This window comes from Ruditapes philippinarum, unplaced genomic scaffold, assembly GCF_026571515.1.
Source record: "Ruditapes philippinarum isolate M1 unplaced genomic scaffold, ASM2657151v2 ctg1811_1_1_1_1, whole genome shotgun sequence".
NCBI classification, from domain to species: Eukaryota; Metazoa; Mollusca; class Bivalvia; order Venerida; family Veneridae; genus Ruditapes; species Ruditapes philippinarum.
The window spans coordinates 139,112-155,043 of record NW_026855651.1 but is presented as its reverse complement, the minus strand read 5'-3'; the positions used below and the strand labels follow the sequence as shown (position 1 = coordinate 155,043).

At 31.6% G+C, this 15,932-nt stretch overlaps 1 protein-coding gene across 1 annotated transcript; it reads left to right on the top strand.

The window, feature by feature from the left end:
* Nucleotides 1–9,872: 9,872 nt before the first annotated feature.
* On the top strand, nt 9,873–12,720 carry LOC132744044 (complement C1q-like protein 2). The gene is made up of 3 exons (XM_060732653.1): nt 9,873–10,070; nt 10,498–10,636; nt 12,507–12,720. Exons 1-3 carry the CDS (start codon nt 9,932–9,934, stop codon nt 12,718–12,720), a joined length of 492 nt encoding a protein of 163 aa, XP_060588636.1. The 5' UTR covers nt 9,873–9,931.
* The last annotated feature ends 3,212 nt before the right edge of the window (nt 12,721–15,932 follow it).

The following is a 15,932-nucleotide window of genomic DNA, read 5'->3' as shown; positions in this document are numbered from 1 at the left end:
ATGCATCGAAAATGATATAGATTTGAGCAAAGGCACCCATAAACTATTTTATTTTCTTTCGTTTCTTTGACATGGGAGACAAACCTGTTTTGATGAAATATTCTTAATTAATTTTCAAAATTAAAAACTGTAATTAGATAAAAGGCTACAAATGAATATTTTTCATTAACAATTTCAAATAAATGTTTACACGATGTTGTACATTTACATTTTATAAATTATCGAGTGTTAAAGTCAAAACCAATCTAAATATTTCAACATTATTGTATCAAAATGAATAATACCATTAACCGTACAATTTAATACATCTCTGCCAATATTGAATGAATATTGATGAAATCTTAAATAGATATTTGGACCTAATACTTTTGTTTCATTAAGAAAGTGTAATAACAAGTTCAGACCTACTGTTTATTATATAAGACGTCCTAGGAATATACGTGATTATCCTATGAAAACTGTTTTCTTAATCGTACGTTCTTACTCATTTAAGTTTAAAGATTTACATGTTCACAGTGTGACAATATTATTGATGGTTCACAATTGAATTGCAGCATTACAGGTCGTTCGTTTTAGTTATATAATTATGTTAACAGCGCATCACGTAATGTTATTTACCTTATAACATGTAATGGCCGTAATCAGTAGTACATATGTCAGGCTAGTGCTGAACGAATGGACATAAATATGATAAAAGAAGTTGTAATGTTAATCAAATTTCACATGTTGCGGTCCATCTTGAATCACCTTATTATAATTGTTCAAAGTCAAAGATTTCATTTTTGTCCATGTAAATTATTAATCACAACATGGCCCGTTTATGTTCAGAATAATTTTTGATCCATGTATACAATGGCTTTAATAATAATGTATTGTTTGAATTATAAATGTGAATATTATTATTAATATGTTTGTTTATTGTCTAAATGTTATAACATTAAGCATTAAAATCACTATTGATCAATTTTATATAAAAATGTACCAACTTTATTTATAAATTCAACATGTAATCAATTTTTTTGCCGCTATGACGTCACTTCCGGTAATTTCATTATGATATGCACTGATGAAAGCATCTAATCGAAACATTTGCATTAATTAGTAAATGTTCGTGCTTGTGTGGGTTGTGTTTGTTTAACATTATTCTATAACATTGAACAACAAGTGTGTGTATGTCACTGTAGATTATTTATGTAAACTATTTCTGCTTTATTTCACAACTTCATCAGATAAGAAACACAAAGGGACACGTGAGAACGTTTTGCAATAAAATGTACTGCTATTTCATTTATAATTTTCGTCATTATTATATAATAACATTCACGCGATAACTGGAGCAGATTAACATACCTGGAATTAAAAAATCAAATGAATGATCATTGATGATTACTTTAATAGTCATATTTTTAGTGAACAAGTTCGAACATGCCAATGAAACAATTTGTATATTAGATTCCATCAGATGATTGGGCGTATTTTCTCAATTCTTTGTATACATTCATGAACCGTTTGAGTAGATAAGAAAATTAATGAGTACAAACCTCATTCATCGAATAAAACAGCTTTAAACAATTGAAACGCACAACCTTTATATGACTCGTTTATTTTACTTACTGAAATGTTTTATCACATGATAAAACAAAATTTGATTTTTTCGGATACCTTTAGATATTATAATTAACCTTCAGCCCACTGGCACATCTGAGCAATCTAATCTTGATCTGCATTGTCGGTATTCAGCCAATATATATTTTTAAAAGGTTCCTAAAATGATGATTGCCTTTTTCTAGATCAAAAGATAGACCAACCCCTTTCTGATATTAAGCGTGGAAGGGTTTAAACATAATCTATTTACTTTGCAAATGCTCGAATAACTGTTTACAGGAAATTCCCGTCCTGTGATGTAAACGTTCACGTATTTGTATAAAGAAACATCTTTTATGTCTGTATGTCTAGGTTATATCCTTCAATCTCCGTCATCTCCTTACATCGCAAGTCTAGCATGTTGACTTCTTGAGCATTTTATTTTTAATATAAATTCCTGATGTTTATTAAACCCTTAGGTTGTTGGCGGCGAGTGAGTTTACATATGTAACATGTGTAAATTGTTTTTCTTTCTGCTTTCTTTTTATATCTGTATTTTCATGAACTTAAGCATACAAAGGCTAAGATACCTTTTACTAAGCTTTAAACTTGATCCCTTACGATAGCACTGTCAAGCATCGTGCCTATTTGTAAAATAATACCAATTTGAATGTTGATAAAGAAAATAAAGTTTAAAATATTTGCGTACATACAGCTTTGCACGTTCTTTGGCTGAAAATAGAAAAACTAAGACCAGAATAGAAAATGTTGCAGGCTTTGTATGATGGAGCCTATTCATGGACAGTATACTGTCAAGTGCAAACTACCATCCACACCCTCTAGGACAGACATTTAAACATCAACAAATGTGTTCATACAGCGGTTATCATGGAACTTTCAATGCGATATTCCACGAAAAGCGACGTATAGTCTCTAAGTAATAGAAAGATCATTTTTTAACATTGCACAACTGCGTTCAAACATCATTGGTGCATTTACCGATGTAAATTATATTAATAAGATAAAACAATTTTTGTCAAGGAAACAAGTGATACATAAATAATGTTAAAAGAAAAAAAAGAAGAAAGAAAATGTTGAAGCTTCTAGGGTTTGAACCCACGCCCCTCAGTTTCAATGCAGTTGACATTAATTCTAGCCTATTAGAATAATCGTCAATGTAGAGGTAATGTATTAGGGGGATCTTACATTTTTATCTTTTAAATATTATTTTCAAGTTTTTGTGAATGTCATCTTTGATCATCATCAGTCTGATTTAAAGTTAAGTTATTAAGTGCACACTGAGAATAAAGACCGATGGAGCATCCGTTTGTTTACAATATTATACTAGTTTATACATAAATTCTTTAAAGACAAACACACGTTTAATGGTACTCTACCATGATATTTTATCATGATATCAATTTTTGAAAAGGTTACGGATATAAGCTTGGCACGATTTGTAAATAATTTAAACACAAGGCCGCCAGTGTTTATTAATGATTAATAACTTGTTGTCGAAGTAGCATACTGTTAACCATGATTGTAATTTATGCATACATGCTACTTTCAAATGCATTGATGCACCACATGTTGTACGAATGCTTTGCAAGATAAACAATGATAGGCAAGGTCGGAAACACCTACATGAGAATAATGTAAATGAACAGAAATCAAAATGAAAAGACGTCTTTTAATAAATGCAGTCCATAACAAAATCCTGCCAAAGAAACAACCGTCACCAAACCGTGTGGTGCACCGAACAAACAAAATGAAGGGGTCATGAGGGTCAAACAAGGATTTTAGTTTTTCTTAACATTGATATAAATAAAAATAGTAGAAACCCGACGTTGACACAATCTGTAAAGTAAAAAAAGATTGTAAGTGTTTACACATTTACATTTAGAACCCACGCACAGCAAAAAAGCCAAGGAACTTTCAAATTTAGTTAGTAAATAATGTTTTATTCATATATTGAAAAATGGAACTGTCTTTATCTTTTATCTATCTACATTTGTTCAAAACATACAATAGTATTAATTTGACATTATTTTAAATGGAAGTTAATGTAAAATTTATGCATGCATTGGAAAATTGTCAATTATATAGATTGATACCATGAGTATCTTTATAGAGAGCTTATAGCTTTTTACGAATACAATGACTTCTGATTGCGTTTAATAATTTCTGACACAAGGTTAATGATAATATCCTTTTCCGGCAGCTTTGGTTATTCAACTTAATCATCGAAACCGCCTCCGTGGTCGAGTGGTTAGAGTCGATGACTTCTAATCCAGTTACCTCTCTGGCGTGGGTTCGATCCCCGGGAGATGCTTTGGTAGTTTAGCGCGGAGGAAGGTAGTCTAGTACTGGTGTAACTCTCCAGGAACGATGGTTAGGAAACTACCCGCCTATATGACTGAAATACTGTTGGGAAAAAGCGTAAAATGACACAAACAAACACACAAACAAATCATCATCGAAAGCTTGCTCATTGTTCCATTTAGATAACTATATTACAGGTATGCTGACAACTGTTGCCTTTTATCTAGCTCATTAGTCATTATTCTATGTCAGGTCAAGTCTTATTTGTAATAATCTTTTCATTCATTTATTTTCGTTCGTTAGTGTTGTAATTCAAAGAGTAACGTAATATATCGTGTTTTTTAATATCCTGCTGCTTATATGTTATTTGTGAACTCGTATCAATACATTTGTATCGATGCTACATAAATGGATAAAAGCTTATAATGCCACAGAGTGATAATGCTTTGCTTGATCTCGTGGATGTTGATACACCCGAATAACTCTATTCAATACCTTTCCAATGATATAGTCACGAGCCTTCAGCTGAACACATTTGTAAAGAAGCATGCCTCCATATTAATGCCAATTTTCATGAAAAGTTTGAAAATGTATTTAAAAGTAAATTATTGCGAAGTGAACTAAGAAAATAATATACACTTGCTTACTACGTAAATTATCAAAAACGTGTCAAAGTCCTTACTGTGTACGTCACGCAGTAGACATATAGTAGTAAATACTGCAAAATCCATTATTAATAGCACATAACATGTAAATTTTAACATGTATCTTACATAATTTTACTTGTCTTAGAATCTCAATACATTTTTCTCTAGTTTAATCTTCTTAGAATATTTTGACTCAGCTGGAAGTATGCAGCTTTAAGCTAATCACAATTCTAATACAGCCGGTCGTTAACTACTATAGTGAGAATGGTTGACTAACAAGTTGAGTATATTGAAGAAATTAGAGCTCATATATAAGTCAGCACAAAACTCAGTCATTTGGGGAAGAGGCAGATGTTTACTTAATTGGAGAAAATCTATTTTTGGTAGGGTGTTTTATAAGACAGTCAGAAGGTGGAGAAATAAATTTTTGACTGGCAAAACCATGTTCCTGTGTCAGGTTTTGGGCATGTCCGTCTAAAATATGATGTTGCTCCATCACATACGTCTAAGCTTGTGTAGCAAATTTCGAAGTGGAAGAAGATTAACGGTTTCTTACACCCACCATACTCTCCAGATTTAGTTCTAAGTTCTTATTGCATCCGAGCAGTCTGATCAGGATCCATGCCGTTCGCTATTAGTTTCTCTACTTATAATAGGGTTAGTAAGCGAACAGCATGGATCCGGATCAGACTGCGCGGATGCGCAGACTGGTCTGGATCCATGCTGGTCGCAAACGCACTATGTTGGTTTTGTCATGACGCGGCTCAATTATATCCATGTATCTAGAATGTACCTTATGTCTCCATCTGCCATGATGTTTACTCAATTATTATTTATTGAAAATGTTACAGATAAATGCATATCACGAAATTCAAGTAATCAGGGAGACACAGGCAAAATTTTCATTTCTTATTTTTGATTTCTTCATTCATTATTCTGTAAATGTCCTCAAAATGAATATATTAGACGGTCAAAGGAACAAAAATTTTCTCCATATAAAGAATAAAATAGTGGTTTCCTAACTTGACCCGCGTGGGTCAGGTTAGAGCGCTAGGATTTCACAATAGGTGTCACAATGAACTCTGTAAACGTTAAAGAACATGTGAAATGAATGACTCAGACTTGTTTCAATCATACAATATCCACAATATCTGTTATTGTCACTTCAAAGGTTTGTACAAGTCACCTGACTTGTTTTAGAACTATTCGGTGATTCTATTGGCGTCTAAATTTTGTTCAACATACATAGATACATTTACGCTTAAAACCAAAAATATATATAATTTAAACAGAAATTCATGCTGAAACTTTAAGAAATGCCACTTTAGAGTGATTTGAGTTCATAAGATCATTTTAATATTTTTGTCATTATTTTGCCTAAATATCCCTTTAGGTCAGTGTTTATAAATGATAAAAAACATGTTGTCTGTGTAGCATACTGCGCAGTATTATTGTAAATAATGCATACACACTATTTTAATAACTGCTTAATTCAGCAAGTACATATTGTACATGAAGTATGGAGTGTAATAAAAAATCGACATTTGGCAGGAACGGTGAATGGGGGCTTATGTCAAACATGCGATAATTACAATAACTTTTTTTGAAAAAAAAAAATCAAATACAACGACATTTGGCAGGGACGGGAAATGTGGGCTTATGTGTATGCATTATTTACAATAACACTGCGCAGTATGCTACTCAGACACTATGTTATTTTTCATTTATAAAAATGGCCATGTGCTAAAATTACTTTTATTTCGTGACATGCATTTATCCTTAACATTTTCAATAATTTTGGCAGGGACGGGGTAGGGTGTGGGCTTATGCCAAACATGTGATAATTACCGTTACTATTGTTAAAAAAAATGTACCATTGACAATAGTGTACAGATGAAGATCGCGAAGTAGAACTCATACATTTAACCTTAAGATAAACCATATTTGTGACATTTCCTTGAATTTGTTGATAAGACCTTATGACTTGCTTTATCAATTAATTTATGATCCAAATATTGAAAGAATAGAACTTGGATATTTGACCTTGATAAATGCCATGTGAGTTCCACGTTGTTGATTAGAATAAAATAACTCACGATTAATTTGACAAAAACAGAAATCCAGCTGTGCATACTTCTTTTGAAATTAAATCACAACCATTAATTACCTTTGTAAATTAAATTAAAAGACAGTTGGGTACACTTGGTTTGAAATTTAAAAGCTACCACGTACAATCTGATAACGATAAACAAAGATAGGCAAGGTCGTGAATATAACATGAACACACTTACATTACTCATTCAAAGAATAACGAGGAAGAACAAAACTCAACTAAGAAAGGCGGCATTTAAAAAGCGCAGCCACAGACACAATCTAGCCACTCAAGACCACCAATACGGAACCGATTAGGGCACCGTACGAACAATGGAATAGGCATAAGGAATCTAGCACGGCTCCAAACAAAAGCAGAGGTGAGGGCGAAATTGGGAAGCAAGTTTGTTACGCAATTGTTAAGTAATTCAGTTAAAACAAACGTTGACATAATATCTAGCACAAACAAAACAGTAAGCAGGTAGGCTTTTGAATTTTATATGTATTGCATTTTATAAAGTGAAAATAAATTGTCTTTATATCTTATTCATAAAATTTTATTCAATACGTATAATAGTATCCATTTCTCATTTATTTTATATGGAGGTAAATATTAAAACCAATTAAGCGTATTTGAATTTCCAAGTCACTCTATGTATGCACAATAAGCTACGTTGGTACCAAGAACGTTTTATTCCAGAGAGCAAACAGCTTGATATGAATACAATATCCCCCCTGATTGTGTTTCATGATAACTCATACACGTTTGTTTTATAATGTTCCCCAGCATTGGTTTTTCAGCTTCATCTTTCCGTTCCATTTTCCAAGAATTCTGACTACTTTTGCTTTTTATCCGGATCATTAATTATTATTGTATGTCAAGGTTATGTCTGATTTGATAAACTTGTGTAATAATCTTTTCATTTGTTTTCTTCGCTCGTTAGTGTTGTAATCAGTAATTATTCTGTGTCAAGGTCAAGTCTCAAATCAAATGATACACTGGTAATTATCCTCTGTTCATCAGTGCGTAAGTAAGGATTATTCAAATTTATCGTTCAATATTATTGTACTGCGCTGAACATATTCATTAAATATATTTGCATATCTGACACATTAAATAACGTGTACCTTTTCATACGAACAATACTAAAATGATGTAACGACACTTTTTTAAATTTTGTAATTGGAAATCAATCTGCAATGTTTCTATTAGTTCGTTTCACTGCCAAAGCTTTGAATAAGAAGTTTTTTTTTTTTTAAAAAAACCTTTAGGATAATGTTATGCATTTTTTTCATAAACTGGCTAAAAATAGTAAGACACTTTAAGAAAATGGAAGGTTTGACAATTTTGTGTCAAGCATTCACACATTAAGTCTAAATAATTCCGATAGTCCATCAATATCCTCCTGCCTAGTTGGAATTTTTAGATGGATGCAGAAAAGCACTGGCTGATTGAAAGCGTTGCATGGATGACTTAAATAAACTAAACAATATTGCCAATATCTTCTTGTATTGATGACTCTTCTCATATGAACGGAAATGACTTTCATAATACATGTACTGTATTAAAGGGAGGTGTTTGGACAATCATTGTCACAATTTATATAGAAAAAAAACACAAACACAATTGTCGGTACGTGCAAATAAATATCAAATTATAAAAAAACTTACGCATTTTGGTAAGAATTGGTAAATAATTTTTCTGTGTTTGGCAAAGGTGTGTATGCAGTAACGTCTAAGATAAATTAAACATCCGACACATTCGCAAATAAAAGAGAATTAAACCCAAAAACAACATCAATATCTATCAACTCAATCGATCATTTTAAGGCCAAACAAGTGAAACAGTTTTGAACTTATTGCTTACACTAAGCTTTCAAGCATTTAATGGTGAAATATGACTTAAATCATTAAGAACTGTTCTTTGATACATACGTTTAGCAGTTCTTTAGGTTTAAAAAGAGTTAACCTAATTACTTTCAATCGATGAACATTTTTATTTGCAGCCTTAAGCACTTATTTAGCCTGCTTAAAGTACAAAATTACAAGCTGCAGTTATCATTATCAATAAGTCGGTGCAAATGTTTCGAGACACGATTCCTATGGAAAGGTCACTTGGTTGTAATAACTTAAATAATTAGAAGTTGCATAAGGTTTTAAATAGGGTTATGTTTAGGGTAAAATACGTAACGTGTAAAAACGATTTTGTTTGCTTCTTGACAAGCTATAAAAATTAACACAAATGGAAATTTGAATACCAATCTTAAGGCGGTTATTCTATAAGTCCATAATTGCTGCTAATGTTGTAATATTTTTTCTGTTCATTTCTTCAAATACAAATGCTTTTTTATCGTTTGTTTAACTTTGAACGTATATATATATATATATATATATATATATATATATATATATATATATATATATATATATATATATATATATATATATATATATATATATATATATATATATATGCATTTTGTCACCAATATTTTAAAAGTCATATGTCTTCTTTACAGCTTTACTGGAGATGAAAGATCTCAGATGCCCCATCAGTGAATTTACTTAGGAACAGAACTGAGTATGATCGCCAGCGTTTGAAATGTTTGATAGATATATTTATCACATAAACCGCGGCGCAGGAGTGTAATAAAACCATTTAATAAAAACGATATTACACTAGTGTAATAACATTTTGACGTGACGTCATTTGCGCTATAGAGAAACATAGCGTTAAAACGCGCTAATGTTAGCGTTACACTTTTGTGGCGTCATTGAAAAAATACTCATTTTAACAGTTTATTGTTCTTATTTTATATATGTGATAGATAGAAAATTATATTCGTGTAGATTCAATACTAAATTTTTTGAACTCGTTGAATAAAACAATATTATGCTCGCCAGAGGCTCGCAAAATATGATTTTATCCAACTCGTTCAATAAAGTAATTATTAAACTACACTAATTCAATATCCTCTATGTATTTCAATATACAATTTGATAATAATGAATAAGCCACTGCAGTAACCGTATTTAAACTATTAATAATATACGTTATGGAGGTAATAAAATACATCATAACTATGATTCTGTTAACGAATTATCTGGGGTTTTAGTTGCTTATCACTATTTCAGTTTATGAATATGAATGAATCCCCTACAGGCGTTAAAACCACACAAAGTTCAAAAGTTTTCTCTTATCTCTCTGTTGTTCTGGGCCATATAACGTTAGTATCCTGTTATCTTATTTTAATCAAAGATCTAGTGAATGAGAAGTGCTTGACATAATGTTTATTAAATTGTTATTTTCCTTATTAACTTGTCTATTGTTCCGTGTTGAGGGCAAGATTTCGACGCTAGAAGAATGTCTTGTGAAATTTGACAAAGTCGAAGAGAGGCTTCAAACGCTTGAAAGCGAAACTAAAGGTTTGCCATTTTGATTTTTTATGATTCCATTAATTACTTATACAATAACCTTTCCTAAGATTTATTATTCTTGAGACCAGTAATCAAATTACAGAAAGAAATTAAATATTTTTCTTGTAATGTAATATGATTCACATAATGGCGAGTACTGTCAAAAACAATGCTGCTCGGTCTCAACTTTTTAGTTAAACCCCTTTGTAAGACCATTTTCAGTGTAAATGTCTTTTCACCAGTGATGGCTTGATAAACATAAGGATTTCTACACACCTACTCTTAGTACATATGCATTGCTTGCAAAATCAATCGTCAAATATCGGTGTTGTTCGATCGCTGTACGTTCATTTTCAGTCATGTAATGTATTATTACCTCTTTACACACATTGAAATTACTTTCATTTTCTTCATTTTTCGTACAAATTTGTTTCAGTAACAAAACGACTTTCAATGCTCCCAGACGGCGAAGGTAGCAAAGTGGCATTTTATACACAGCTTTCCAAAGACGCCAACCGCGTTGGAGACCACCAAACAATCGTATTTGACACTGTTACGACCAATGTTGGAAACGGGTAAGTTTGTACTATACTTGTATTTGGAGGACTGAGTCAGGTCACGTTTTGTTATTTGATATTAATGTTATATGCTTTCCGTAAAAGCAAGTTTAATCATAAATTGGGGACGTTTCTGTTGAAAATATGTCAGATTTAAATCGTATACACATTGTATGCACAATGAGTTAACTTGAGTGCAGATATAAGTTACCCGCATTCCAAAGCATACCCATTGATTGACTCATTTTGTTTCTGAAGTTTACTTACTGTGACTGCAGAGAAATGGATAGCGGAAGAAATATCAGATAGCCATGTTTTTCGATGCTCTTTCTATTACTTAAATAAATATTCTTAACTAAATCATATTTCCTTTGATTCACCAATTAACTAAGTTAAATTATATTTTCATTAAGACAGTATAGTTATTATTACTTATATAAATAACAAAAAAGGTTAATAATTTAGGTTATGGCTTTCAAAAGTAATAGCCAAAAACAAGAAATTATAATAGATCTCACCTCTATTCTGACATTCTATTTTTATAACAATAGATTTACACACACATTGACATGTGTGTTTTACAACAAAATCTCTGTGGTGAAGTTTCAGTGTTTTTATATTTTTTTCTGGTCCTTCGGGATCATTGATGCCAACACTATTAAGTGTTGATAATTGAGTACCGCTCAAGCCGGTGCTAGGGGGCGTGAAGGATGTTGCACTTATACATTATCCCTCATGTACAGACTCAATCAAACCGAGTCTGCAATTCTTATGTTATTTTGTTGTGATAAATGCTTCTGAGGGATCACTTTGTTTCCAGAATTATTGTAATATGCACACTGTTGCAGAGGGTAACTGAACAGGAAAAAGCAAAGGAAAACAAGCAATTATCATAGTATTGCAAGCAATCCATAAGTCCCCTACCGGTTAGAACCCCCAGCAACATTCTTATGGGCCATTGGCCATTCAATTTTACCAGTGTATGAATGACATGAATGAACTTAAATCTTTTGAGTTCTAAGTTTGTCTATATCACAGTAATGTGTTAAGTTTCCCTGCCTTGTAAGGAAATTATGTTTATACAACCTTGTCATATTATTACGATGTGGGATTTTAAAGTTAATCATAGGAATGAAGAAGTTGGAGTGAAAAATACCAATTTCTCGAAAAAAAAAATCTCAGTTTAAGGGGGACATAATTCTGGAAATAGTCTTGCTAGAGTATTTAACCGTCTCAAAAATGTTGAGTGATAATAAAAACATATATATGAAGTTTGAAGTAGAGACATTAGGAAATAAAGAAGTTATTTAAAAAATACAACATTTTTTTTAATAAAGATTCTAAGTTCAAGGGAGGTAATACTGATAATTTTTGTGCTAGAGTTGTAAACCTTGTCACTTAAACTTATATTTAAATATTGATGTTAACACCTTAAGATATACAGAACTTATAGTGAAAAAGCTAAAATAATTAAATCAGAAATCTTAAAATTCAGGCTATTTGTTGCCATGGCAACCAGATTTTTCAACATAGGAAGAAAAAAAAGAGATGTGCATAATCTCCAGACTGCCATCTACCCATATTTCAAGTTTCATAAAAATATTTTAAGTACTTTCTGAGTTATCACTGGACCCAGTTTATGTGTTAAATTTGCCATATTTTCAGCCTGTTTGTTACCATAGCAACCAGAATTTTCAACAAAGGAAGAAAAAAAAGACGTGCATAATCTCCATACTGCCATCTCCATATATCAAGTTTCAGGGGACTAAAAAGGGAGAGGGATTAGGATAGGTTAAGAAAGTGCAAGGCGTAGTATTAATAATATTCAAACATTTTGAGTTCTTTTTTGTTCTTCGATAAAATTATTGTATCAATTTACTTATTGAAGGTACAATCCAGTTGATGGTATATTTACTGCACCAGTTGATGGAATATACGTCTTTTTCTGGCTGAACACAAATAGAGACCGCTCTTACATGAATACAGAACTGGTCAGAGATGCTGTTGTCGTCGGGAAGTCCATGTCTGATGCAATGGACCACGATGATTATGCAGCAGCATCCAATTCAGCTGTTCTGCAGCTCAAAACAGGTATCCAATAGAACACGTGTATTTAAAACATATACCTTTCAGAATCAATGATGTAGCATTTTTGCAACCAATTTGGAATTGTTATTAGCATTAATCATTCTGGACATTCTCTATTTAATTCAAAATGTTCCAAACTTAACATAACGTTTACATGGTATACATTAAAATATCCTTTATAAGTATAAATATGTTCAATCTATTTCATAACAATCACAAAAACCAGGGCAAGAAGTATGGGTACGATCTGGAACTTGGCACAGCGCTACTGTTCGAGGAGATTACTATACAACGTTTTCAGGATATCTTCTTTACGAGGATTAGGTTGATCATGCAATGCTGAGACTGTTATAAGAGAATAAAATGTTCACTTGTTGTTTTGTACTTCTCGTTTCAATTGTAGTCATTTGCCTTTGCCGTCTATTCTTCATACAAACTAAACATGTTATATATTATATCAAGATATCGGCTAATGCGTCTTAAATTATACATGCAATGAACCAGAAATACCCGAATAAGTCAGAAATTATCACACTGCTTTCCTTATTTTTTACTTTTGCAAAAGTCAACTTTGACGTTTGAATCGTAATGACTAAGTGTCGTCCAAGACCGTTAAAGTGCGTCTTAAATAATCATGGCTCCGCCAAAGAAGCGTCGTTTATAGACTGCGAAGTAAGTTAATTTCCTTATACACCAAAATACAGATACATCATTGATTTTAAGTTTTCGTTCCGCCGATGTACATGTATCTTTATGTAACAGTCATTGTAGTATGCACCTTTTTCTAGATCATCCCTTATAATAGCAAAAACTCAATTCACAATGTCAACTAGATAGTACAAATCAAAAAGCAATTCATGTTAAAAAGTATTTTTTTTACACAAAAGTTTGGCTACTGACACCTTTTTTGACGAAATCGGATGAAAAACATGAGTTGACTGTGACACGTCTCATAGCTCTTTAATCCATGGTCAATTCATTTCGGAAGAAATATATTCAGATTCGGTCTTCTTACGATTTTATGAATAAAATGTATAGTAATTTTGAAAAATATTTAGAAAGAGTCGTCAGCTAAAAGCGTGTGAACTCTTGTCTCTTAAGGCCAACGAAGACAAAAAGTTCAGAGAATAATGATGCTATGATGCCTTTCATTTGGTGCTTAAGTAAGATTATTTGTGAACGTCTGTTAATGAGTAAATCACTATTTTATAGGAATGCTTACATTGTCATAACCTCTTTAAGGTTAGCTATAATCTGTGAAATAAGTGAATAAACTGCTATGTAGAATAAATGACTTAGAGAGAATTAACAAGGGTAAGTTTATGTCAAAGATGATAATATCAATGAGGATATCATTATTTAGTATCGTTACAAACGAGACAAAGTTTTCAAATAATGCCTAGATATTCATGTCAATGTGGTTATAACATTTAGAAAAGATGTCCATCTATAATTTTCATTAAAAGTGAAACAAACTGATTTAGTTTCTACAGGAAACACTAATTCCTTTGCTTATAAAGGTCAATTGTCACTGACTAGTTAGATAAAGTAAATGACTTAATTACAGTTTGTGTGTTTGCAGTTTAATAGCAATGTATTCGAAGTAAAGAAGAATCATAAATTAATAAATAATAAATAAGTTGTTTTTATTGCTCCTTTAATATAATAATAATAATAATAATAATAATAATAATAATAATAATAATAATAATAATAATAATAATAATAATAATAATAAGAATGATAATAATAATTCTATTATATTGTCATTGAAAAATAATGCATTAGAAGCAAATATACGACCTCTAGATAAAAGATACATTATGCAATATAGCTTCATCAGCTATCTTAATAAACTATAAAATCTAAGTATTATACTCAAGGATTGATGAATCAATAAAATAGAAAATATAAACTATTATACTCTGTTATCTCTTATTAAATGCAAATATCAATAATTCCACATAAAAATTGACAGAATCAATATTTAATTTCATTTCCAACAGGCGGAAGCAATTAATTCATTGATGTGTCATTGCCTCAACTTGTTTTGCTCTGTGCTCTTTTTTGTAACGAACCATAACAACGTTTATCTATTACAAATCCGGGTATACAATGATTTCAAAACCGTTGACACAATAGTGCTTAACAAAATTCAACACCAAAACACCACAAAATCAACCAGTTATGAATATAGTTAGTAGTTAAGCCAATTATTCGTTACGCTAATGAGGAGCAACCTTTGATGTTACACATTTCTACCATGTTGTGAACAAAGGAATGCTGTCCTAGTTTAATAATTATTTATCGTTTACGAAAAAAGGACAATAAGATATTGCTAATTTGATTTTTTTATTTGTGTCAATTGAAAAGGAAATACTCAAAAATGCAAACAATATATTCCTAAAATGATCCAGTTGGAATATAAGAAACAGCAAGGGTAATTAATCTCAAAGTTAACCGACCAAATGTACAAATTGACGCTGTCTAAAGATCGAACACCTAGTCATTAAAAGTTATTTTTATTTTAGTATATTTTAGTAAGATTTCTTATTTGATTTTACTTCTAAATAAACCATTTAAAATGACTGACTCAACCGTGTTTATAATGCGGACAAATTATATTATACCCCTGGCGTCCGTCCGTCTATCTATCCGTCCGCCCGTCTGTCCGTCCGTTAACAATTTGGTTTCCGGAACATAACTTAAGTTCCGTTTGGCCCACAATATTCAAACATCATAGGATGATTGTCCATATAGGGTAGATACCCCAATGATTTTAGGGTCACAAGGTCAAAAGTCAAGGTCACTATCACCTTAAAACTGAAAACAGTTTCCGGAGCATAACTTAAGTTGCATTTGGCCCACAGTGTTCAAACTTCATAGGATAATTGTCCATATTGGGTAAAAGAGGCCTACTAATTTTGGAGTCATAAGGTCAAGGGTCATGGTCACTATTACCTTAAATATGAAAACAGTTTCCGGAACATAACTCAAGTTCCATTTGGCCAACAATATTCGAACTTCATAGGATGATTATCCGTATTGGGTAGAAGACCCCTATTGATTTTTGGGCATATAATGCTCCGCCTAGCGGTGATCTTGCTTAGATAAGACTTACTTTTTAAGATTAATATTTCATTTATATAGGTGTACTAAGTAGACCTTTTTACTGAATCGGGCTAAGAATGTTATAAAAAACGATTTTTAAAATCATTCCTGAGTA

Bases quoted from the DNA above. Each gene is read 5' to 3' on its own strand.
- LOC132744044 (XM_060732653.1), top strand. From the start codon at position 9,932: ATGTTTATTAAATTGTTATTTTCCTTATTAACTTGTCTATTGTTCCGT. The intron at 10,071-10,497 runs GTTTGCCATTTT...AATTTGTTTCAG, and splicing joins GCTTGAAAGCGAAACTAAAG to TAACAAAACGACTTTCAATG. The intron at 10,637-12,506 runs GTAAGTTTGTAC...TACTTATTGAAG, and splicing joins ACGACCAATGTTGGAAACGG to GTACAATCCAGTTGATGGTA.